This window comes from Gossypium hirsutum, chromosome A01 (genome assembly GCF_007990345.1).
Source record: "Gossypium hirsutum isolate 1008001.06 chromosome A01, Gossypium_hirsutum_v2.1, whole genome shotgun sequence".
Lineage (NCBI taxonomy): Eukaryota > Viridiplantae > Streptophyta > Magnoliopsida > Malvales > Malvaceae > Gossypium > Gossypium hirsutum.
The window spans coordinates 114591794-114616093 of record NC_053424.1 but is presented as its reverse complement, the minus strand read 5'-3'; the positions used below and the strand labels follow the sequence as shown (position 1 = coordinate 114616093).

The 24300-nt window shown below is 33.4% G+C and overlaps 1 protein-coding gene across 1 annotated transcript; it reads left to right on the top strand.

The window, feature by feature from the left end:
- The first annotated feature begins 7135 nt into the window (after nucleotides 1–7135).
- Nucleotides 7136–10715, top strand: LOC121229575 (receptor protein kinase-like protein ZAR1). Its single transcript, XM_041114189.1, has 2 exons — nucleotides 7136–8707; nucleotides 9930–10715. Exons 1-2 carry the CDS (start codon nucleotides 7411–7413, stop codon nucleotides 10556–10558), a joined length of 1926 nt encoding a protein of 641 aa, XP_040970123.1. The 5' UTR covers nucleotides 7136–7410; the 3' UTR covers nucleotides 10559–10715.
- Nucleotides 10716–24300: the final 13585 nt, after the last annotated feature.

The following is a 24300-nucleotide window of genomic DNA, read 5'->3' as shown; positions in this document are numbered from 1 at the left end:
CGGCCACCTAAATTAACGTTTCCGGTCCGGTCTCTTTTTGGTAGTCGGTTTTTCTTCAATGACCCATAAAGAAAAGCCCGAATGGTTCATTTGAAACCCAGTCCAAAACAGCAATTCAGGTCCAACTTTTATGAATGCATTGGACCCGGTTCAAAATGCTAAGGTTCCTACAGAAGCGAATTGCTTCTTCTTCTTCTTTTAATGAATGGATTGGATCCGGTTTAGATCAGCTGGATAAAAACCGTTTAGAGGAACAAAAAGGCATATACATCCCATTGATGGCTGAACCAAATACTTTGGTTGATATGTTGTTCCTTACTCATCCTTTTTTTTTTTGCCAAAGTTTAGATAAAGGGTAAACTACATTTAAGGTCACTAAGCTATTTGTAAGTTTACGATTTGATTACTCAACTTCAAAAAGTTACAAAATGGTCATTGAATTATTCAAAAGTTTTCTTTTAAGTTAGTGGGTTGTTAAAATCATTGTTATATGGTCTTTTTTATTCGTAACGTCTGCATGAGTAGAAAGATCTCATTCTCCTTCCCTTTTACAGTTTAGTTTTTTTTTGTTTTCATAAAATAATTTTGAATGTCACAAACGTGCAAACTAAAATCTAAATAGCTTTCTTCTCTATTCTTCGATACTGATTGTTAGATTAACTTGAATCTAAGTTATATTCTTCTCGTCAATAAGTATTGATCCACCGTACTTATCGTAAAATCATCACTTAAAGCTCACTAGCCGATTTTTTTTTTAAAATAGAAACTTAACATCCTAGTGATTTAAATGAAAACTTTCGAATAGTTTAGTGATCATATTATAATTTTTTGAAATTGAATGATTGAAACATAAACTTACTAATAGTGAAGTGACTTTGGATGGAATTTACTTTCAAGTAAATTGTATTACAACAAGAAAGGTAAGGTAATAACATTGTCAAAATAGCTACACAACACTTACCTACAAGTGGTTGGAAGAAACAAAAATGCTCCAAATATTTAGACCAAATTTGAATATTGAAAACAATATTTTTAGGAGAACCTTTACCTAAATACCATACGACCCGAATAAAATTAGGTCGAGGCTATAAAATAAAAGAGAACACATTTAGTTATAAAAAGGAAATACTTACAACACTAAAAGAAAGGAGCATAAATAAAGGTGCTTATGCAAGATATGTACATCAAACTTTCAAACCTGAGTCTGACACGACCTGAAAAATGAATTTTATTTTTTGCCTAAGCTCAATTCAATTTAAGAAGTAAAAATTTGGATCCGACTCGACCCACCCATATTTGTTTTTTAGATTAGTTTTTATTTTTAAAAAGTTTTAAAAATATATAATACACTAAAACACTAAAAATGCTAAAATAAAAGTTTTCTAAGATATTAAAAGTACATTAAAGAATATTTATATTAAAAACACTACCATAAATATAATAAATGTTTTATTATACTAAAAAATATATTTTATTGTATTAAATATAATTTTTAAAATTTTATATTTTAGGTAGGATTATTTAATTAGATTTAATTATTATTGAGTTAGTGATTTAGTATTTATATAATTAATATAATATTTTTATAACATAATGTATTCGGGCTGAACTAAGCTCGTACCCAAAAGAAATTTTCTCAAAGCTCAGCTCATACAAAAAAAACATGTCTTAAATTATACTTAAATTCATGTTTCAAACCTCGTATTTTTATATGAATTTTTTTTTTATTTTTCCAACAAATCTTCATGGTTTTGAATAGATGTTTGTAAGCAACACTCTTGTGATTAGAGAAGACTCCTTAAAAGAAATCAAAAGTTGTCCGAAGAAATTGGTGAGTTCAATTTAATACTCCTTGTTTCAATGGGACTTAAGGTTTTTTAATTTCTTTATTTCTTTATATCTGTCCATAAGTGTATTTCATTGCTAGATCTTAAAACTTTTGCATGCAACGAGGATGAAACATTTATTACAGGTGTCGGATCATAGATTTCTTACCTTGCTGGTTTCTATCAACATAAGTGTATTTCATTGCTAGATTTTTTTTAAGTTAAAATCTTTCATCTCTTATTTTATTTTTAGAATTATAATTTTATGAATATTCAAAGTTAAGTTTATTGAATTTTTTAAAATTAAGATCAATTTAATAAAATATTTAAATATTGTAGAACTAAATTTGTTGTTATGTTAATAAAAAGTAGGTTACATTAAACTTACGTTACCGACTTAATTGCAAAGAGACTAAAAGTCAAAGTTCGAAAATATTAGTGACTAAATAAAAAAATTGGACTTAAGTGACCAGAATAAAAATATTTTCATAATTAAATCCCTATCCATATAATTTACTGTAAAATGAATATGTAAGTGATTAAGAGTTGATTTAGATGGGCGGTGCATTTACTTGCAATTAGTGTAAAAACATCGGGGTGGTGAGATTAGATACTATAGCGTAAGACAAAAAGTAAACTAAACGTACCGTATTGCCCATCCAAACCCACTCTAAATCGTTGGTCTCCTTTACGTAGGATGGAATGAGGATTAGAATTTGAAAAGGTTAGAAAAAAAATAAACTATACTTAAGGTTACTTAATTTCAAAAAGTTACAAAATAGTCACTGAATTATTTAAAATTTTTTAATTAAGTCACTAGGCTGTTAAAACCGTTATTGTATGACATTCTCTATTCGCACCGTATATGCCAATCAAAAGCTCCTTTTCCATTTCTCTTCTATAGTTTAATTTTTTTTTTATGAAACAATTTTGAACATCATAAATCCATGAATCAGAATCTAAATAAATTTCTTCTCTGATCTCTGATACTGATCATCATATCAACTTTGATTCAAGATATATTCTTCTACTCATCAATAAATATTAATTCATTATATCGATAATTGAATCTACACACAAACCAAATACACCAATAGTTTTGGATTAAAAAATATAGAAAGATAAGTAGGGAGTTTTCATTTTGAAGATTTAAAGAGAGGCGAGTTTGGAGCATACAAATTTCTACTTTTGATGGGAAGTGTGGAAGAAGATTTTTTTGGATCTCAAATAAAATGTTGTGTAAATTCCGCAAAAGACCCTTTCTACATTTTTCCAAAAAGTGAGATTTCAATGGGGCCGTCACCGTCTAGTCACTGAATCATTTTCTGACAATAAAATTCAAAAAATTCAACCGTTAATTTAGAGGGCTTTTCTGTCATATGTAAATGGTGAGGCATAAGGTGGGATTTTTTCGAGTGGATCCACTCAGATTCAAATGCATCTAAAGGTTGGAATTAAGTTTTAAAAAGAAGTAACATTCTATCAATTTTGGATTTTGTCGTATTGGATTTTTTTTAAAATATTAGTATAAAATCATATTATAATTTGGGGAAAGATTACATTAACGGGTGAAGTTAGAATTTTTTTAGGGGATTGAAATTAAAATGTATATTTTTACAATAGTAAAAATATAATTTTATTATTTTAATAGTTTATATTTTTATAATTTTTTAGGAGCTAAAGTATAGTTTTATCATTGCTAATTTAAAATTTTATAAATTATAAAGAGACTTAAATGGAATTTTTCTATTTTAAAGAGATCGATACCCCTACCAAACCTTTTAGTTTCACCACCGTTGATATTTGAAATGTCGGAGACCTTAACCATTGCTCCAGTTAGAATTGCTTCTTTTTTTCTTCTTCTTCTTTTTTTTTTAATTTCTCAAAGTATTTATTGAAGTGAACCCAGTAACTAATCATCAACATTCTGTAGGTCTATTAAGAGTGTAGATGTTGACAAAGAATTTTAAAGTGGCTCCATACTCACAGTGAGAATCAAACCCTCGACCACTGATTAAGGTAGGATAGATTTTCGCAATCTCCCTTAACTTCCGTGATTAAAATTGCTTCTTTTTGACACTTCATTAGATGTTGTACTTGATAGAAAATTTTAATTAATTTTACTTATTATCTTGTTGGAATTGGCAAATAAAAATTAATAGCTTCTTACTATTAACTCATTAGTACTTTTTTTTTTGCTACATAAGAACAAGAAAAGAAAAAAAATAGGCGTTAACTATGATCTTTGTGTGTAAAAGCCAAGCATATCTTCTTCCATCAAAACTTGGACCTGTTGAGGGGGAGCGTCAAATATAGTAATACCATGTGGGGCATCATGAGTCATGTTCGCTAACCGATCCGCACACCTATTGCCTCCACGGAAAATATGTCTAATTTCCAGAATCTAATCGCCCTTGATGAGTTCCAAGCAATCTTTAGCCAATATGTAACAAGGATAGGAATCAATCATCGTGGACTTAAGAAAATGAACAACCATCGGTACATCGAGCTCTACTATCAAAGGCGAAAATCGTCTCTCCTTTGCTAGTAATAACACTTGTTGTATACCCCATAGCTCCGCTTTAAGGCTGTTCATCACTCCAATGTTGATCATAAACCCTGACATCGAAATCCCTACAACATTCTGGATTAACCTCCCCAGCCGAGGCATGACCATCATCATGCCGTCTAGAGCCATTCGTATTTAACAAAAGGACACCCTCTGGAGGATGTTTCCACTTCACAATCTGACCTAAAGCACCACCTAAACTCACAGAAGAAGAAAACACTAGCCCCACTTTATGGGCAAGTTTAGTAGCATAAGCAAAAATAGCATCCGCACTTGGAGTTTTAGCATTGAAACTAAATCATTCCTAGCACTCCAAATACTCCATAACAATAAAGGAAACAAAGAATTTCAATTACAGCCATGACTTACCCGAATCTTCTTATTGATGTTGGTGAACAACCAATCCACCAACTCATGTTTGTCATCAAACTGAACCCCAAATCACCTACCTACACATTCCCAAATAGCAACCACAAAAAAGCACCTGCGGAATATATGATCGACATTTTCCAAATCCTCTCCGCACAAATGACAATTAGACTCTATATCAAGTCTCTCTCGGTATAAAACTCACACTTTTTTTAAATTGAATAATGATAATAAATTATGCACAATATTAAATGAATTTAATAAAGCACAAATATAGCATTTAAAATTTAACATAAAAAATTATTAAATTCGCTCCAGTAAATATTATAAAAAATAAAAAGAATAAGTAATTATAAATAAATAATTTATTATATTTCAAAAAATTGTTTGGAAAGATAAGTTTCAACATACAGGTAGTGACAAAAAAAAATTATATATGTATTTATCGATATAACAATTGCATCTGTTGTTTTCTCCTTTGAAATCGGTGCAGGTTTCTTGGGAAAGATTATCCTTTGTATATTTTCTATACTTTCATGCTGTTATTTTCTCACCGTCCAAACACAGATCCATATCTTTGATTTCTCTGTGGTATAAATTTATACCTTCATTACATCTAAAAAAGGAGAAATGATTTCTTTAAACCACATAATAAGAGATTGAGATCAAATAATAAATATATATTAATTTTTCAATATATAAAAAATAGATTGATTTTACAAAAACTAATCTCTATAAAAATTTTAACTGAGAGTTAAACTGCCTATTTCGACCGGGAAGAACAGGCCATTCGATAAGGGGATTTTGAAATAGTAGAGGCTTGGTTTGATCAAGTCGCTGAGTATTGGAAAGAGACTATAGCGCTTGCTCTTGATAATTATATTTAAGAGTAGAATTGGTTAAAGATCACGCAGCGTTTCGAATAACAACAATAATTCTCGTTTATTTATTATTATTTTAGTTTTAGGATTCGAAATTCGAATTAAAAATTAAAAAATTATATTAATATTAAAATTATATTCTTATTCTATTTAATTTATATTAAATTCATTTATTCAATATTTAATTTAATTAAATAAATTACGGTACCATTTAAATTATTAAATTTGAATTTCTAGTCAATTTGAATATTTAAATAGTAAAAAATATTAATTTAATTGAAATTATTTGTAATGGTTTGATTTTGTTGGACTTATGGTCAAATAAGACAGTGTATTTTTCTCTTTAGGAAAGCCAATTAATAAATTTCATTATATCCTTTCTCAAATCAGTCTATTTCGTTTAATATTTTGTAAAGATAAGGAATACACAGATATAGCAAAATAAAACATATAATATATATATATTTTATTTTCTACTTCTATTTCTGTTAAAACTAAAACTAATAAAAAGCCCTCAAATGACTAAATATCGATATTAGATTATCCCGTAATAATGAATGTGCACGTGATTTGGGATAAAGTAATATTATTTGTTCTATCTATGTAAGACCAAAAAAAAACTCCATATCGGAACTTTTAATTGAGATATGAATACACTATGTCGGTTGCACAAAAAAATGGGTTTTGCACCAATGTAAGTAAACTCTGAAAAAGGTTTTATAAGATTAAAAAAGTTCGTTGAGCACCTCATGGATATGTCATAATAGATCCTAACACTTACCCTAGATCGACTTCTAGATCATAATTGCTCTAGTGAATAACTAAAGAAAAAATAGATAGATAAAAAATGGATAGACAGATGAGAGATAGAAGAGAAAGAAACTATTTATAAGCGTATTTTATAAGTTCATTAATTACTGACTGTTGGCGGGTCTCTTTGTATGTGTTGTCCAGAAAGAAGAGGACTCAATGATTATTCGTTTGCCGGAACCAAAAGTAACAATTTTGATAGATAGGAATCCCGTAAAAACTTCTTTTGAAAAACGGGTTAAGTCGGGCCATTTCTTAAAAACAATAGCTAAGGGATCCGATACTACCACTTGGATCTGAAACTTACATGTCGATGCTTATGATTTTAATAGTTATATCAGTTATTTAGAAGAGATCTCTCGCAAAATATTTAGGCATGTATTTTCAAACTCAACTACTTAAAATAAAATAAAAAATTAAAATTAAAAGACGAAAAAATAAACATACTAATCACCATTTAGCTAGATATTAAGTTAAAACATTTAATTCTTTTAAGAAAATTCCTTTAATGAAAAAACTGGATCCAATCTGCTTTCATCCAACACCAAGACAAAAATTCAAAATGTTTTCAAAAACTTACTTATTATTATAATATTTAGAGAATCAAGAAAAGAAAGAACAACTTTCGAGGTAAATCAAACCATTAATATTCCAATGTCTCATCCACTTAATGATGGTATTTGTCAGTATTCTTTTTCATTTTCATGATAACAAGAATGTGACTGATGTTCAATAAACTAATAAATTTTTTTGAAAAATCACTGTTCACCAAGAAATTCAAACTTTTATTTTTTATACAAAACAGAACCCATTTTCCCCTCCCACTTTCACACACATCAGACAACTGTCCTGTCGCTTGTTCTTCTTTTGCAACTTCTCGTTGCGTTGAGTTGAGTTGGGTTTTTTTTTTCTGGATTAAATGATCGAATGAAGTGTTAGAAAGAGTGGCGAAACGATGTTTTGCTTAGTTCTTAAAGTTGTTTCTTTTTTGTTTTTGTTTACTTCATTGGTTTCGTCTCTTAATTCTGATGGTCTTTCTCTTCTTGCTCTCAAGGCAGCTGTGGAATCTGATCCAACTCGATGTCTTGAAAGTTGGTCCGAGTCTGATGCAACCCCATGTCACTGGTTAGGAATCGGTTGTACTCGGAAACGAGTCACTTCGATCTTTCTTCCGAACAAAGGGTTAACTGGTTATATCCCATCGGAACTCGGTCTTCTCGACTCGTTGACTCGCCTTAGTCTTGCTCAAAACAATTTCTCAAAACTGATTCCGTATCATCTCTTCAATGCCACAAACCTTGTCTATATTGACCTGTCTCATAACTCGCTTTCTGGATCAGTTCCTCCACAGATAAAATCACTTAAAAACTTAACCCACCTCGACCTTTCCTCCAACTCACTCAATGGGTCACTCCCTGAGTCACTCGTTGAGCTTAAAAGCTTGAGAGGGACCTTGAATTTGTCTTTCAACAAGTTTTCAGGTGAAATTCCAGCTTCTTATGGAAAGTTTCCGGTTATGATAAGCTTGGATCTGAGGCACAATAATTTAACAGGGAAAGTGCCTCAAGTTGGTTCTTTGGTGAACCAAGGTCCCACCGCATTTACAGGAAATCCTAATCTTTGCGGGTTTCCATTAGGGAACCTTTGCCCTGAAGCTCAAAACCCTAGAGCTATCTTAAACCCTGAAGAAAACCCAGAAAATCCCAAAGGTTTAACCCCTGTTTTTTACGATGGGAATGGAGATAAAGACAAGGAGAAAATTGGGTCGGTGGCAGCTCCTTTGATCTCCGGCGTTTCGGCGGTGATCGGAGCGGTTTCAGTACTTGTTTGGTTGGTTCGGAGGAAATGGAAAACCGGGGAGGACAAAATGGGGAAAGAGAAAAAGAGGGAGGAGATTGAAGAAGAAGGACAAAACGGTAAATTCATGGTGCTTGATGAAGGGTTTACCTTAGAACTAGAGGATTTGTTAAGGGCATCCGCATATGTAGTGGGGAAAAGTAGGAGTGGGATAGTGTATAAAGTGGTGGCGGGGAGGGGATCCGGCACGGTGGGGAGTACGGTTGTTGCCGTGAGGAGGTTGAGCGAGGACGATGCCCCATTGAAGTTTAAAGAATTCGAGGCCGAAGTAGAGGCTATTGGGAGAGTTAATCACCCCAATATTGTAAGGTTGAGAGCTTACTATTATGCCAATGATGAGAAATTGCTGGTCACTGATTTCATCCGTAATGGAAGCTTGTATGCTGCACTGCATGGTAACATTCCCCTCTTTGACTTTTTTCATTTTGTACTACAACATATGTCAATGTTTGTGGAACATGTTTTGTAGTTCAATGTTGGTTTATGGTTTTGCTATGAATGTACCCCTGAATCTGCATTATGCACAGTAGTTGTTTTGTGTACATGATGACATTGTGTCGATAAATCCCGGTTTAGCTCTTAATTGTGGATAGAATTGTTGGTTATTGTAGTTTATAACAGAAGAAAAACAACTTTTAGTGCTTCAATTTCAACTTTCTGCTCATAGGTTATGATCGGGTCAAAGTATTGATCGGAGTTTTTGTGCATGATAACGCTTTCGAGGCACTTTTATAATGTATTTTTGACCAAAAGTCTAGAATGTACCTGTATTCATTTTCTAGTACATGATCTTCCTTAATATTATATAGTTTATCATCTAATATATTAGGTGTATCAAGGTAAAAATACCATGGAGGCCTTGTACTTGGAGCTGGATTGCATTTTGCCTCATTTACTAAAAAAAATGGGCAAATTAGTCTTTGTAAGTTAGTCAAATAGTAAATTGGTTCTTTTGTTAAAAATTTTATCCTTACAAACTGGTCCTTGTATCTCAGCATGAGACCACATGCCACTATTTGGTTCTTTAACAAAAAGGACAGGTTGGCTCTTTGATCTAATGTACGGGATTAATTTGCTTATTTTTTGAGTAGAGGGGTCAAAATGCAATTTCACACCTAGTAAAAGGGCTTCCATGATACTTTTACCGGTGTATTGGTTAACATAGAAGCATTCTTGCTTTAATGCATTTACTCAAATGTTGCTTCAGTTCCTGACCTATACATACACACACACACACACACAAGTAGTCTATATATTTAGAGAGTTTGTTGGTCCTCATCGGTCATGTATTAACTCAGCCCTGGGTTCGCCTGTGATATATTTTGTCTCTCTTTTAAAAGAGTTGTCTTGCATGCCTTTTATTGGAATCATTTTCACTTTATCAAGTTTAGAGCATATATGATATATCATAGTGTGGTCCTTGCTACTTTTATGCTCATACAAATTGAATGGACCCTATCAAGGTGACTGTCAGCTGCATTTTTTATTTATGCATCATGATTTTTGATGATGACATTTAATAAAAGCTGGACCACTTACACAATATTTGCATTGTTATTATCTTGAATGCAATTTATATTTATTAGCCATTCTAATGTGGTTCTTAATTTAATGCAGGAGGACCAACCGATAATTTGCCGCCACTTTCTTGGGCTGCAAGGTTGAGAGTTATTCAAGGAACTGCAAGGGGTTTAATGTACATCCATGAGTCCAGCCCTCGAAAGTACGTTCATGGCAATTTAAAATCGACGAAAATACTTCTTGACAATGAACTCCAGCCTTACATCTCCGGATTTGGACTCACTCGCCTTGTCTCTGGGACTTCGAAATATGCCAGTTCAATAACCAAAAAGTTGATCTCAACCCAAACTGTTGCAGTGGGTTCAAGAATTTCAACTCCTAATTCTTACCTTGCACCCGAGGCTCGAGTATATGGAAGCAAGTTTACTCAGAAATGCGATGTGTACTCATTCGGGATTGTGCTATTGGAGGTTTTAACCGGCCAACTTCCTGATGCTGGACCAGAAAACGACGAGAAGGGATTGGAAGGTCTTGTGAGGAAAGCATTTCGAGAAGAACGTCCCTTGTCTGAAATCATAGACTCGACACTTCTAACAGAAGTTTATGCAAAAAAGCAAGTGGTTGCAGCATTTCACATTGCACTCAATTGCACTGAACTTGATCCGGAGATGCGACCTAGGATGAGAACGGTGTCGGAAAGTCTTGATCGTATCAAATTGCAGTAAAAAAAAGAAGTATGTGCAGGACTTGTAATTTGTGTGAAGTTTCCATCTTTTTTGCTGGGAGAGCTGTTTTGGTGAGTGGAATCTGTGGGAGCTGGATCACTTTGGATGTAGGACTTGTTAGATTAATTGTTGTAATAAAGTGTCGTTTTCCTTTGAATGTTTTTCGATCAGCCTGTATTTGAATGCCGATCATCTCATTTCCAAGAGGATTTAGATTTTTAAAGCAAGGCAAATTGTCAAGAGAAACATCAACTAACTAAAAACGATGGGTGCAATAGTGAAGCACAATGCATTCAAAAAAGAAATAAAAAAGAAAGAAGTAAAATTGTATTGTTAAAGAGGAGCAGCCTCAAAGTTCAAATAATTTAATTTTAAAGACATTTTTAATAGAGGTAATCTTGAATATCAAATATGAACTATAAAACGGTTATTAGTAAGATTTGTATGGTTTGGTTCTACTTCTCTCCAATTTATAAATAAAAAGATAATGCGTTTTAGTGCACTCAAACCAACGTTTTCTTACATTGGCAACAATACCCATAGCAATTGAGTTAAGACTCAGTCTGTAAATCCTATACGTTTGAATAATAATGATTATTGTATTGGATATAAATTCCTTTTGGAAGTAAGTGTATATCATAAATTCATAATATTCTATCTCACTTGGTTATGGAAGGATAATTATTTGATATATTGGTAGTGAAAAGTTTTAACTCTATAAGTGAATTGAGATTTTGTTATATATTCTTAAATTGTATTTAAAAAAGACAAAAATAAATGTGAAAAATAAAATAAAATAAAATAAATAAAATAAAGAACACACAAATTTTACGTGGAAACCCTTTTGGGAAAAAACCACGGGTAAATGAGAAGAAAATTCATTATGTCGAAAAATTTGAATCAAATACAAGAGGAATAGACTATGTCTATTTAAAGGCTTGCAAAGCCATATTCTAGTAGGATTGAAACACCTTATCCTAATCAATATAAAATAGATGGAGTTTAATAAGGTTTAAAAACCTTATTCTAAAATAAAAATAAAAGAAGTGTAGTTCTATATGTATTTTACTTTTATTTTATTTTCCATTGTATTTTATTTAAATAAGAATTTGGGTCACTTAATTCTAACAATCTCCACCTTGACACAAATTCTCAACGAACAAGTTCTTCATCGCGAACTTTCAATAAACAAGTTCTCCACCTCTTCCATAAAACCCCTTAAGGGTTTAACTTCAACAATGAACACAAACCAAGTCTAAGTAATGCTCAAACTTGGTTATAGGAAGTGACTTAGTCATCATATCTGCAGGATTTTCATGAGTACTAATTTTGCTCACAACAATATCACCACGGGCAATAATATCATGAACAAAATGATACCGAATATCAATGTGTTTTGTTCTCTCATGAAACATTTGATCTTTTGTAAGAAAGATGGCACTCTGACTGTCACAAAATACTGTGCTGATTTGAAGGTCTTCATTGAGTGTACTAAATAGTCCCTTCAACCAAATAGCTTCTTTACAAGCCTCAATAATCGCCATGTACTCAGCTTCACCGGAATTTTCTGGTTGTTTTCCCTTTTGATTCGCAGCCTCCCTTTTAATCTTATTTTGTAGCTTATAGCACTCAGATTTAATGTGCCCTTTCTTCTTGCAGAAGTTACAAGTTTTACCTCTGTTTAAAGACTTTGATCTACCCTTAGCTTTACCACGAGGATTCCGTTCCTGTGTCCTACCACGATCATCATCAGCATTCCGATCTTGTCTCTCACGAACAATGAGACCCTCTCCCTGAGAGTCGGGTTTAACCACAAGATGCTTCATCTTATCATACGAGGTTAAAGAATCATAAACCTCATCAACTGTGAGAGACTAGCGGCTATATAAAATCGTGTCTCTAAAGGTTGAATAAGACGGGGGCAACGAACAAAGTAGAATCAACTCTAGATCTTCCTTATCATACTGAACCTCCATGGCCTCTAAGTTTGAGAGAATTTCTTTAAACACTGTTAAGTGTTCGTGTACAAACGCACCTTCCTCCAAACGATGAGCATAAAGACGCTGTTTCATATGCAACTTGCTTGTTAGAGTTTTCAACATACATATTTGTTCTAACCTCTTCCATAATGCAGCAGCAGTTTTCTCTTTCATCACATCCTGCAAAATTTCGTTGGACAAATGCAGATGTAATTGTGTTAATGCCTTTCGATCCTAACGCTTCTTCTCTTCATCTGTTAATGTCGAAGGCATCTTATCTATCCCTAGCAGGGCATCCTCCAGATCCATCTGTGCAAGAACTGCTTGCATCTTAATTTGCCACAATGCAAATCTGGTGTTGCGATCCAACAGCGGAATTTTATACTTCAAAGACGCCATTACCGTGATTGAGATGAATAACCCAGAAGCTCGGATACCAATTTGTGAAAAATAAAATAAATAAAATAAATAAAATAAAGAACACACAAATTTTACGTGGAAACCCTTTCGGGAAAAAATCACGGGCAGAGGAGAAGAAAATTCACTATGTCAAAAAATTTGAATCAAATACAAGAGGAATAGACTATGTCTATTTATAGGCTTGCAAAGCCATATTCTAGTAGGATTGGAACACCTTATCCTAATCAATATAAAATAGATGGAGTTTAATAAGGTTTAAAAACCTTATTCTAAAATAAAAAATAAAAGAAGTGTAGTTCTATATGTATTTTACTTTTATTTTATTTTCCATTGCATTTTATTTAAATAAGAATTTGGGTCACTTAATTCTAACAATAAATAAATGTGACATGTGTCAAAATGAATAAGTCTTCTTTAAGCTCGGGTTCAATCTATAGATATTTCATTTTTTTAGTTGTTTTATTTAAGCATTTCATATAAAAATAGTAAAAGACGAAAACATAATCATATTAATATTCATATTCATTACTCTATTAAAATTCAATTTTTTAGTAATTTCCATGACCGAATTAGAGTGGAGTTAACTCATGACACCAATTTTGTCAAAGGTTTAAAAATAATAAGGTTAATATATATTTTGTCCTTTGAACTTGTCCAGTTGTATTTTATCCTAATTGGTACCTAAACTTGAATTTTATCAACCAGTTTGGTACATTCACACTAACACCGTTAGTTTGTACTAACATGGCACTGTTAGCCAATCTGATGGTGCAACATGGTAGCCTCTTAGTATACAACATAGCAAACATAAATGTGAAAATATAAAAATATTTATAAAATATATAAATTAATTTGTATTTGGACAATCATTTGTTCAAATTGATTCTTGATGCATTTTTAGTGATACTATATATTTTTAATTTTTTCTTATAAATATCAAGTTATTTATGTTATTATTTTGAAAAAAATAGAAAATATAAAAATATATAAAAAGCGTATAATATTTTGAAAAGTATATAATTTATAAATTTATTTTTATAAAGCATGTCTAGAATGAATCTAGACCCCAAAATGTCTAGGTTCATTCTTGATATAAATAAAATTTTATACTTTTTGTTAATGTATATATTTTATTTTTTTAATTTTAAAATAATATAAATAATATAAAATTATTAAAAACACAACTAGAATGAATCTGGACAAATGATTGTCCAAATACAAATATATCGAGAAAACCATTTGTCCATGTTTATTCTTAATGTGAAAAAAATGTATACTTTTTTATTATTTTATATTTTTAAAGTTAAAAAAATAATTTATGTTTGTTATGTGGCATACGGGGAGGCTACCACGTGCACGATTATATTGGTTAACAATGCCATGTCAACTCGAACTAATAGTGTTAGTGTAGAGGTACCAGCTTGGTTTGATAGAATACAAGTTTAGGTACCAATTTTAGGTTAAAAAAAATTTAAGGACCCACTAGTGTAACGGACTTAGATTTTTTACCTTGTGATCCGTACAACCTTAGGCAATTCTTTCACACAAAAACGCCTAAGTCAGCCTAACTCCAAACAATTGAGGATTCAACAGAATTCCTCCAAGGAACTAACACAAAGCGGAAGCAATTCAAATATGAATAAAGATGAACAAAGAACAAAGGTGTGACAGCCCTAATGTGACCCTAGTCGGAAAGTGGTTTCGGGACCACAAAATCGAATCACAAAAATAATTAACCATTATAATCTATGCTTATAATATGTGTAAATGCAAGTGTGAAATTTTCATATCTTCATTTTGTCAATTGCATGTGAAATTATTAAATAGGGACTTATGTGAGACATTGTGAAATGTGATAGGTTAATTTTAAATGGTTTATTAATGCATGTTAACATAAAGGTGGACTTGCATGTCAAATTGTCCATTTCTTTGATAGTGGCCGGCCATGATGAGGATTTAGGCATATTATAGATATTTTATAATAATTTTAAATTTCAATTAAAGGAATTATAGAATTAAATGAAATAAAATAATGAGAAGGGGGAGGAGAAACCAAAGTGTTTCATCTTTACTTCTCCATTGCCGAAACTAGAAGAAAGAAAGAAGAAAAACTCTTGTTGAATTTCGGCTAAGCTTTTTGATACAAGAAGGTATGTTTTATGCCACTCTTGAAAATGTATGCATAATATGGAGGATTGGTTTAAATTTTACTTGAATCTTGGATTGAAATTAGGTTATTTAGGAGGGTTGAATTTCGGTCTAGGAACTTAAAATTTTTAGTAGAAGTTTTGATGACATTAGATGGATAGTTAGGCTGGATGTGTTAAATTGTTAACTGTTTTAGCTTTAAAGTTAAGGTTAATATGGTTTATGGGATTGCCGAATCTAATTTAAGGAGAAAGAAAAATATATGTATTCGGTTATGCTATTGATTCTTGGGGAAATAATGTTTAATGTATTTTTGTTTATGTTTTATAAAAGCACTAGTAATTGAAATTGAGAAATTTTAACTTGCTGATGGGAGGTGTTGAACGTGATATTCGGATGTGTTTCAAGGAATGACATTAGGGTAGCTAGAGTCTAAAAACTTTCGGTCAAGGACTATTGTGTGAGCAAATTCGGTATAAAGGTTTAGATGTTAATTGCATTGTATTTAATGTTTAAAGAATAGGTAGTAGCTAATTAAAGTTAAGAAGGCTAGAATTTCTTTTAAGGGAGATGTGACCTTAATTTGAACAAAATAGAATCGGCCTTAAGCTTGACTAAATGGTTCGGTTATTATTAGCTTAGAAGAAACCTATATGAAATTGTTGTATTAGGTCATAATATATAATTACATATGAAGGCTAAGTTTAAGTAGTAAGGCCGAATAGGTTATAAATTAATTATAGACGGTTTATATACATAGGAGTATGTATGTATTTGTGTGTGTGGCATTGATGATAAATGGTGAATTGGTAATAATCTACTTGGGACAGCAGCAGTAAGGTGATTTTCGAAAATCACCATAAATTGTAGGAATTGAATTAGAAGTTAAATAAATTATGTAATTAAATCTTGATGAGTCTAGTTTTCTATAATAGAAACCGTAAAAGTAAAAAAATTACCGATCATGAAATATTTGAAGTAATGTGGGACAGAGTCAAAATGACTTCTAGATCCCCTGTTCTATTTTTGTAAAATCATTATAAAATGTATAAAAATGGTCATAGAATAAATTTTATATGCTTAGACTCATTAGTGAGTCTAGTTTCAAATGAAATAAACGACAACATATTTTGATTTCTGTACAATGAGAAATTTATTTCGTAGTGAAGAATGGTCATATTTATCAAACAGTGAAACAAGGGAAACTTTAGGAAAAATCTGGTATTGATTGGCTAGACTAAAAATTATTAAAATTTTATGGATAAAATATAAATGAGTCTATTTTCAAGGAAAATTTACGGGAATTGATTTGGAGTTTCGTAGCTCCAGTTATAAGTAATTTAATGACTGTTGCTCAGGAATTCAGCTTATAGTGAAATTGTGATTATATGGTAAACATTGATAAAAGAAAAATTTTACTAATGAATTGCTTATTGATTTCTTATAAGCTTACTATAATCTGTATGTGTGAAAGTCGAATATATATGTATTATATTCTGAAAGTAATACTTGAATAATTGATTAATGATTAGTTTAAAATTTATTGAATTAAAGCTCAAGAGCATAGAGGGGCAACCTCGGATAAGGGAAAAGCTAAAGCCGCGGAATAGCCAACCCGAAATTTGTTCAGAAAGATACAAGGTAAGTTTTGAGTAATCGCCTTTAGCATAAAATTTATAATGCCTTGACATATATATACTACATGGATTTTGATCTTTTTGGTTCTATTTGAATTAAGTTGAATGGTAAATTAGGGTTAAGCTTGATTGATGAAAAGTATGTGTGATATTCATGCATGATTTTAAGCTGAAATGAAATAATGGTGTTCATAAGAAGCTCATGTCCGAATGTAGCCAATGGCTACTAATAATGTGAAATGCTCTATAAAATGCGTTAGAATAAAAAAAACATGTTATTTGATGTGGAATTGTATCCGGGCTTAAAGACCCGCAGGCTTCGTGCTGGAATTGTATCCAGGCTTAAAGACCCGCAGGCTTCGTGCTGGAATGACATCCGGGTTAAAAACCTGCAGGCTGTGCTAGATACGTGTTTCGAGTCCTAAGATTTGATAGGACCGGTGTCAGTAAGTTAAGTATAATTACGACATTGAATATCCGTGCGAGTAAGTATTATATATGTTATACCTGCTAAGGTACGTATTACGTACTCATAAGTGAATTGACTTCAAAACGAATTATTAGTATCAAAGAATGGTATATATATGTGAGTGTGTGTATATGTATGTGAATGAATACCGTATTTATGAATAAGAGAATGACTTATTTGGTCAATGTATGTCATTGTAAAAGCATGTGTCTTAAAGAAATTTTATGAATCATATAGTATAGTGAAATATGTACTGAGAATTTTCTTGTGTATTCATGTATATATATATTCGGCCAATAGGTTATAATTAATGAACTTGTGAGTTTTTGGCCAAGTAATTTACAAATTAAATTTGGGTTCTTGTGATACTTAATGTTAGAATTTAAATGATACGTTTTAATTGTTTGAAACACTTAAAACTTACTAAGCCTCGAAAGCTTACTCCGTTTTATTTTATTTCTTTGTTTTATAGATTGTCAATTTTGGCCACCGACTCGGGGATCATCAGCAGTTCATCATACTATCGATCTTTTTGGTACAGTTATATTTTGGCCTTGGTATGGCATGTATAGGTTAGGCCGGTGACGGTTATGTTTTGTATTGTAAATATTTTAGCCATACGAAAATGGCGTATAACTTGAATATCAATATCCAATTCAGTTCGATCTCTGTTTATGTTTATTTACTATGCGAATGAGATATTAAAATGTTGATTGGTTATATGGACAAAAAAAAATTATTGTTTGGCTCGCTAATACCTCATAGCCTAAACCGGCGATCGGACTCGGGCTAGGGGTGTTACATTTTATTGGTATCAGAGCTACGGTTTAGTCGATTCTAGGACTAACGTAGAGTGTTTGAGTCTAGCTATACATGTCATATAGTCTTAATGTGATAGTATGATGAATTCTGACAGTTAAAAATGTGTTTTCATATAGTAATGGATTTTGATCCCAATCGAGCGGTAGCTGATGATGTTGAGAGTGTAGCGACTACTCCCGTGCATGGGACAGCGCTGATGGACTCTCAACCTGTTGCAAGCAATCAAAATGATGAGGCTAGACAGACTTTCTATAGTGTATTGAATGATTGGTTCAACCAATACAGTCAAACTAATACGGCTGTTCCACAACCCCCACTTCCGAATAATACGCCCCCTGCACCTACAATACCTCAGGTAATTGATCAGACGAGGTTAAATAAGACTCCGGTTGACAGAATCAGAAAGTACGGGGCTACTGAATTTAAAGCTACAGATAGTGATGATGCCGAGCAAACTGAATTTTGGCTGGACAACACTATTCGAGTACTTGATGAACTATCTTGCACACCCGATGAATGCCTAAAATGTGCTACATCCTTGCTACGTGATTCTGCTTACTATTGGTGGAACACCTTGGTTTCTGTTGTACCCAAAGAACGGGTGACGTGGGAGTTCTTCCAAATTGAATTCCGAAAAAAATACATCAGTCAGAGGTTCATTGATCAGAAACGAAAAGAATTTCTTGAGCTTAAACAGGGTTCCCTGTCAGTTACTGATTATGAACGGAAGTTTGTCAGGCTCAGTAGATATGCTCGGGAATGTATATCGTCTGAAGCTATTATGTGTAAACATTTTGAAGATGGGCTGAATGAAGATATAAAGATGTTTGTAGGCATTCTAGAAATACGAGAGTTTGTAATACTTGTCGAGCGAGCTTGCAAAGCCGAAGAACTTAGTAAAGAAAAAAAGAAAGCTGATGTCGAAGCTGGAGAATTTCGTAAAAGATCTTCAGGAAAGTCTTTTCAGCAATCATCGAAGAAATTTCGAGATGATTCAGGCCGATCAAAGAATACTTCGGGTTTTTCCAGACGAGACCACGATCGACCCCCTGTGAGTACACGAGCCACTTTAGTTGCCAGTGTTAGAAATGATCGTCGGGACAGGACAGAGTGCAAGTATTATGGTAAATGGCATTCGGGGAGTTGTAGATTTCATGACCGCTCCTGTTATAAATGCGGATCAGCCAACCACTTTATTAAGGATTGCCCGAGATTGTCTGAACAGAATATGAATCAGAGTGGGAAACCGAGTACTACAGCACGAGGTAGACCACTTAGGAATACGGGGAATGCTAACGGCGGTCAGAGAGGGTCTAAAGATGCTACAACCAGATCCGAGGCTCGTGCTCCTGCTAGAGCTTATGCTATACGTGTACGCGAGGACGTTTCTTCGCCTGATGTTATTACTGGTACTTTCACTCTCTTTGATACTGATGTGATTGCTTTGATTGACCCTGGTTCTACCCATTCTTATGTATGTGAGACTTTAGCATCCAGTAAGACTTTACCTGTTGAGTCTACTGAGTTCGTTATTAGAGTGTCAAATCCTTTGGGTCAATATGTGCTTGTCGATAAGGTGTGTAAGAAATGCCCCTTAAAAATCCGAGGTTCCTGTTTTCCGGCTGATTTGATGCTTTTACCGTTTGATGAATTTGATGTTATCCTCGGTATGGATTGGTTGACCGTACATGATGCAGTAGTGAATTGCAAAAGTAAAACCGTTGATTTGAGATGTACAAATAATGAGGTAATCCGAGTTGAGTCTACTGATTTGAACGGATTGTCAACAATGATAATATCCTCGATGTCGGCTCAAAAATATGTAAGAAAGGGGTGTAAGGCGTATCTTGCATACGTAATTGATAGCAAAGAATCAGAAAAGAAGCTTGAATCAGTATCAGTGGTTTGTGAGTATCCAGATGTTTTTCCCGAGGAATTGCTAGGGTTACCACCTGTTCGGGAGGTAGAGTTTGGTATTGAACTTGTACCTGAGACTACACCAATTTCGATAGCACCGTACCGTATGACACCAACCGAATTAAAGGAATTGAAAGCTCAGTTGCAAGAGTTGACAGATAGAGGTTTCGCTCAACCAAGTTTTTCACTATGGGGTGCACCAGTATTGTTTGTGAAAAAGAAGGACGGAACCATAAGGTTGTGCATCGACTATCGTCAGTTGAATAAAGTGACAATAAAGAATAAATATCCGTTACCGCGTATTGATGATTTGTTTGATCAATTGAAGGGAGCCTCAGTGTTTTCAAAGATAGATTTGAGATCGGGTTATTATCAGTTGCGAGTTCGAGACTCAGATATACCTAAAATTGCTTTCAGGACGAGATACGGTCACTACGAGTTTTTAGTGATGCCGTTTGGGCTCACTAATGCCCCTGCGGTATTTATGGATTTGATGAACTGAATTTTCAGGCAGTATTTGGACTGGTTTGTAGTTGTGTTTATAGATGACATTTTGATTTATTCACCGGATGAAACTGAGCACGCTAAGCACCTGAGATTAGTGTTACAGATTTTACGGGATAAGCAGTTGTATGCTAAGTTCAATAAATGTGAGTTCTGGTTGAGAGAAGTTAGTTTTTTTAGGACATGTAGTATCTGCATCGGGAATTCGAGTTGATCCGAGTAAAATTTCAGCCATACTTGATTGGAAACCCCCGAGAAATGTTACTAAAGTTCGAAGCTTTTTGGGGCTTGCTGGTTACTACAGACAGTTTGTAAAGGGTTTCTCGATGATAGCCACACCAATAACGAGGCTTCTTCAGAAAGATGTTAGGTTTGAATGGTCAGAAAAATGTCAGGAAAGTTTCGATCAGTTGAAAACTTATTTGACTGAAGCTTCAGTGCTTGTGCAGCCTGAATCCGGTAAAGAGTTTGTCATTTACAGTGATGCATCCTTGCTTGGGCTGGGTTGCGTGTTGATGCAAGAAGGTCGAGTAGTAGCTTACGCGTCGAGACAATTGAAACCACATGAGAAAAACTATCTAACCCATGATCTTGAATTAGCTGCCATTGTTTTCGCTTTGAAAATTTGGCGACACTACTTGTTTGGAGAGATGTGTCATATATATTCGGATCATAAAAGCCTCAAATACTTGATGACTCAAAGAGATTTGAATCTGCGGCAAAGACGTTGGCTCGAGTTGTTGAAAGATTATGAGCTTGTCATCGACTATCACCCGGGAAAGGCTAACGTGGTTGCCGATGCCTTAAGTCGCAAATCACTGTTTATTTTGCGAGCAATGAATGTACACCTGTCCGTTTCACCCGATAATGTGTTGGTAGCAGAATTAAAGGCCAAACCATTATTGATTCATCAAATACGTGAATCCCAGAAAGTTGACGATGAATTGGTTGCTAAACGAGTTGAATGTGTTTCAAATGTGGAATCAGAGTTTAAAATTGATGATGACGATTGTTTGAGGTTCAGAAGTCGACTGTGTGTTCCAAGAAATTCAAAACTTATTTCTTTGATTTTAAGCGAGGCTCATAGTAGCCGCATGTCAATCCACCCGGGTAGTACGAAAATGTACAACGATCTGAAACGTCAGTTTTGGTGGCCTGGTATGAAACAAGACATTTCTGACTTTGTTTCGAAGTGTTTGATATGTCAACAAGTGAAAGCGGAACATCAAGTGCCTTTAGGGTTACTTCAGTCGATCATGATACCCGAATGGAAATGGGATCGAGTCACGATGGATTTTGTATTTGGGTTGCCATTGTCGTCAGGCAAGAAAGATGAGATCTGGGTTGTTGTTGATAGATTGACAAAGTCGGCTCATTTTATTCCCGTACGTATGGATTATCCACTTGACAAGTTAGCCGAACTGTATGTGTCTCAGATTGTAAGGTTACACGGAGTCCTGCTTCTATTGTGTCGGATAGAGACCCGAGGTTCACATCGCGATTTTGGAAGAAATTACAAGAAGCATTGGGTACCAAGTTGCATTTTAACACCGATTTTCATCCCCAGACCGATGGTCAATCCTAGCGGATAGTTCAGATACTCGAGGATATGCTGAGATGTTGCATCCTTTAGTTTAGTGGTTCGTGGGAACGGTATTTACCTCTGATTGAATTCGCTTACAATAATAGTTTTCAGTCAAGCATTAAGATGGCACCTTACGAGGCCTTGTATGGTCGTAAATGTCGTACACCATTGTTTTGGACTGAGCTTAGTGAAAATAAAATCTTTGGGGTTGATTTGATTAAAGATGCTGAGCAGAAAGTAAAAGTAATCCATGAAAGTCTGAAAGCAGCTTCAGATCGTAAGAAGTCGTATGCAGATTTAAAGTAAAAAGACATTGAATATTAGGTTGGAGACAAAGTGTTTCTTAAAGTTTCACCATGGAAAAAGGTGCTCAGGTTTGGCCGTAAAGGCAAATTGAGTCCGAGGTTCATCGGGCCGTATGAAATATCCAAACGAGTTGGGCCGGTTGCATACAGATTGATTTTACCCCCCGAGCTTGAAAAGATTCACAACGTCTTTCATGTCTCGATGCTTCAACGTTATAGATCCGATCCAACGCACATAATTAATCCATCAGAGGTTGAAATTCAATCTGATTTGAGTTATGAAGAAGAACCAATTTGTATCCTAGCTCGCGAGGTAAAAGAGTTACGAAAAAAAAGGTTCCGTTAGTAAAGGTATTATGGCTCAAGCATGGGATCGAAGAAGCTACTTGGGAATCCGAGAACTCTATGAAAGAACGATATCCTAACTTATTCACTGGTAAGATTTTCGGGGACGAAAATTCCTTATGTGGGGGAGAGTTGTGACAGCCCTAATGTGACCCTAGTCGGAAAGTGGTTTCGGGACCACAAAACCGAATCACAAAAATAATTAACCATTATAATCTATGCTTATAATATGTGTAAATGCATGTGTGAAATTTTCATATCTTAATTTTGGCAATTGCATGTGAAATTATTAAATAGGGACTTATGTGAGACATTGTGAAATGTGATAGGTTAATTTTAAATGGTTTATTAATGCATGTTAACATAAAGATGGACTTGCATGTCAAATTGTCCATTTCTTTGATAGTGGCCGGCCATGATGAGGATTTAGGCATATTATAGATATTTTATAATAATTTTAAATTTCAATTAAAGGAATTATAGAATTAAAGGAAATAAAATAATGAGAAAGGGGAGGAGAAACCAAAGTGTTTCATCTTTACTTCTCCATTGCCGAAACTAGAAGAAAGAAAGAAGAAAAACTCTTGTTGAATTTCGGCTAAGGTGTTTTGATACAAGAAGGTATGTTTTATGCCACTCTTGAAAATGTATGCATAATTTGGAGGATTGGTTTAAATTTTACTTGAATCTTGGATTGAAATTAGGTTATTTAGGAGGGTTGAATTTCGGTCTAAGAACTTAAAATTTTTAGTAGAAGTTTTGATGACATTAGATGGATAGTTAGGTTGGATGTGTTAAATTGTTAATTGTTTTAGCTTGAAAGTTAAGGTTAATATGGTTTATGGGATTGCCAAATCTAATTTAGGGAGAAAGAAAAATATATGTATTCGGTTATGCTATTGATTCTTGGGGAAATAATGTTTAATGTATTTTTGTTTATGTTTTATAAAAGCACTAGTAATTTAAATTGAGAAATTTTAACTTGCTGATGGGAGGTGTTGAACGTGATATTCGGATGTGTTTCAAGGAATGACATTAGGGTAGCTAGAGTCTAAAAACTTTCGGTCAAGGACTATTGTGTGAGCAAATTCGGTATAAAGGTTTAGATGTTAATTGCATTGTATTTAATGTTTAAAGAATAGGTAGTAGCTAATTAAAGTTAAGAAGGCTAGAATTTCTTTTAAGGGAGATGTGACCTTAATTTGAACAAAATAGAATCGGCCTTAAGCTTGACTAAATGGTTCGGTTATTATTAGCTTAGAAGAAACCTAAATGAAATTGTTGTATTAGGTCATAATATATAATTACATATGAAGGCTAAGTTTAAGTAGTAAGGCCGAATAGGTTATAAATTAATTATAGACGGTTTATATACATAGGAGTATGTATGTATTTGTGTGTGTGGCATTAATGATAAATGGTGAATTGGTAATAATCTACTTGGGACAGCAGCAGTAAGGTGATTTTCGAAAATCACCATAAATTGTTGGAATTGAATTAGAAGTTGAATAAATTATGTAATTAAAACTTGATGAGTCTAGTTTTCTATAATAGAAACCGTAAAAGTAAAAGAATTACCGATCATGAAATATTTGAAGTAATGTGGGACAG

Excerpts from the sequence above, each read along its gene's own strand:
- LOC121229575 (XM_041114189.1), top strand. The coding sequence starts at position 7,411 with ATGTTTTGCTTAGTTCTTAAAGTTGTTTCTTTTTTGTTTTTGTTTACT. Across the intron at positions 8,708-9,929 it reads CTTGTATGCTGCACTGCATG|GAGGACCAACCGATAATTTG; the intron begins GTAACATTCCCC and ends AATTTAATGCAG.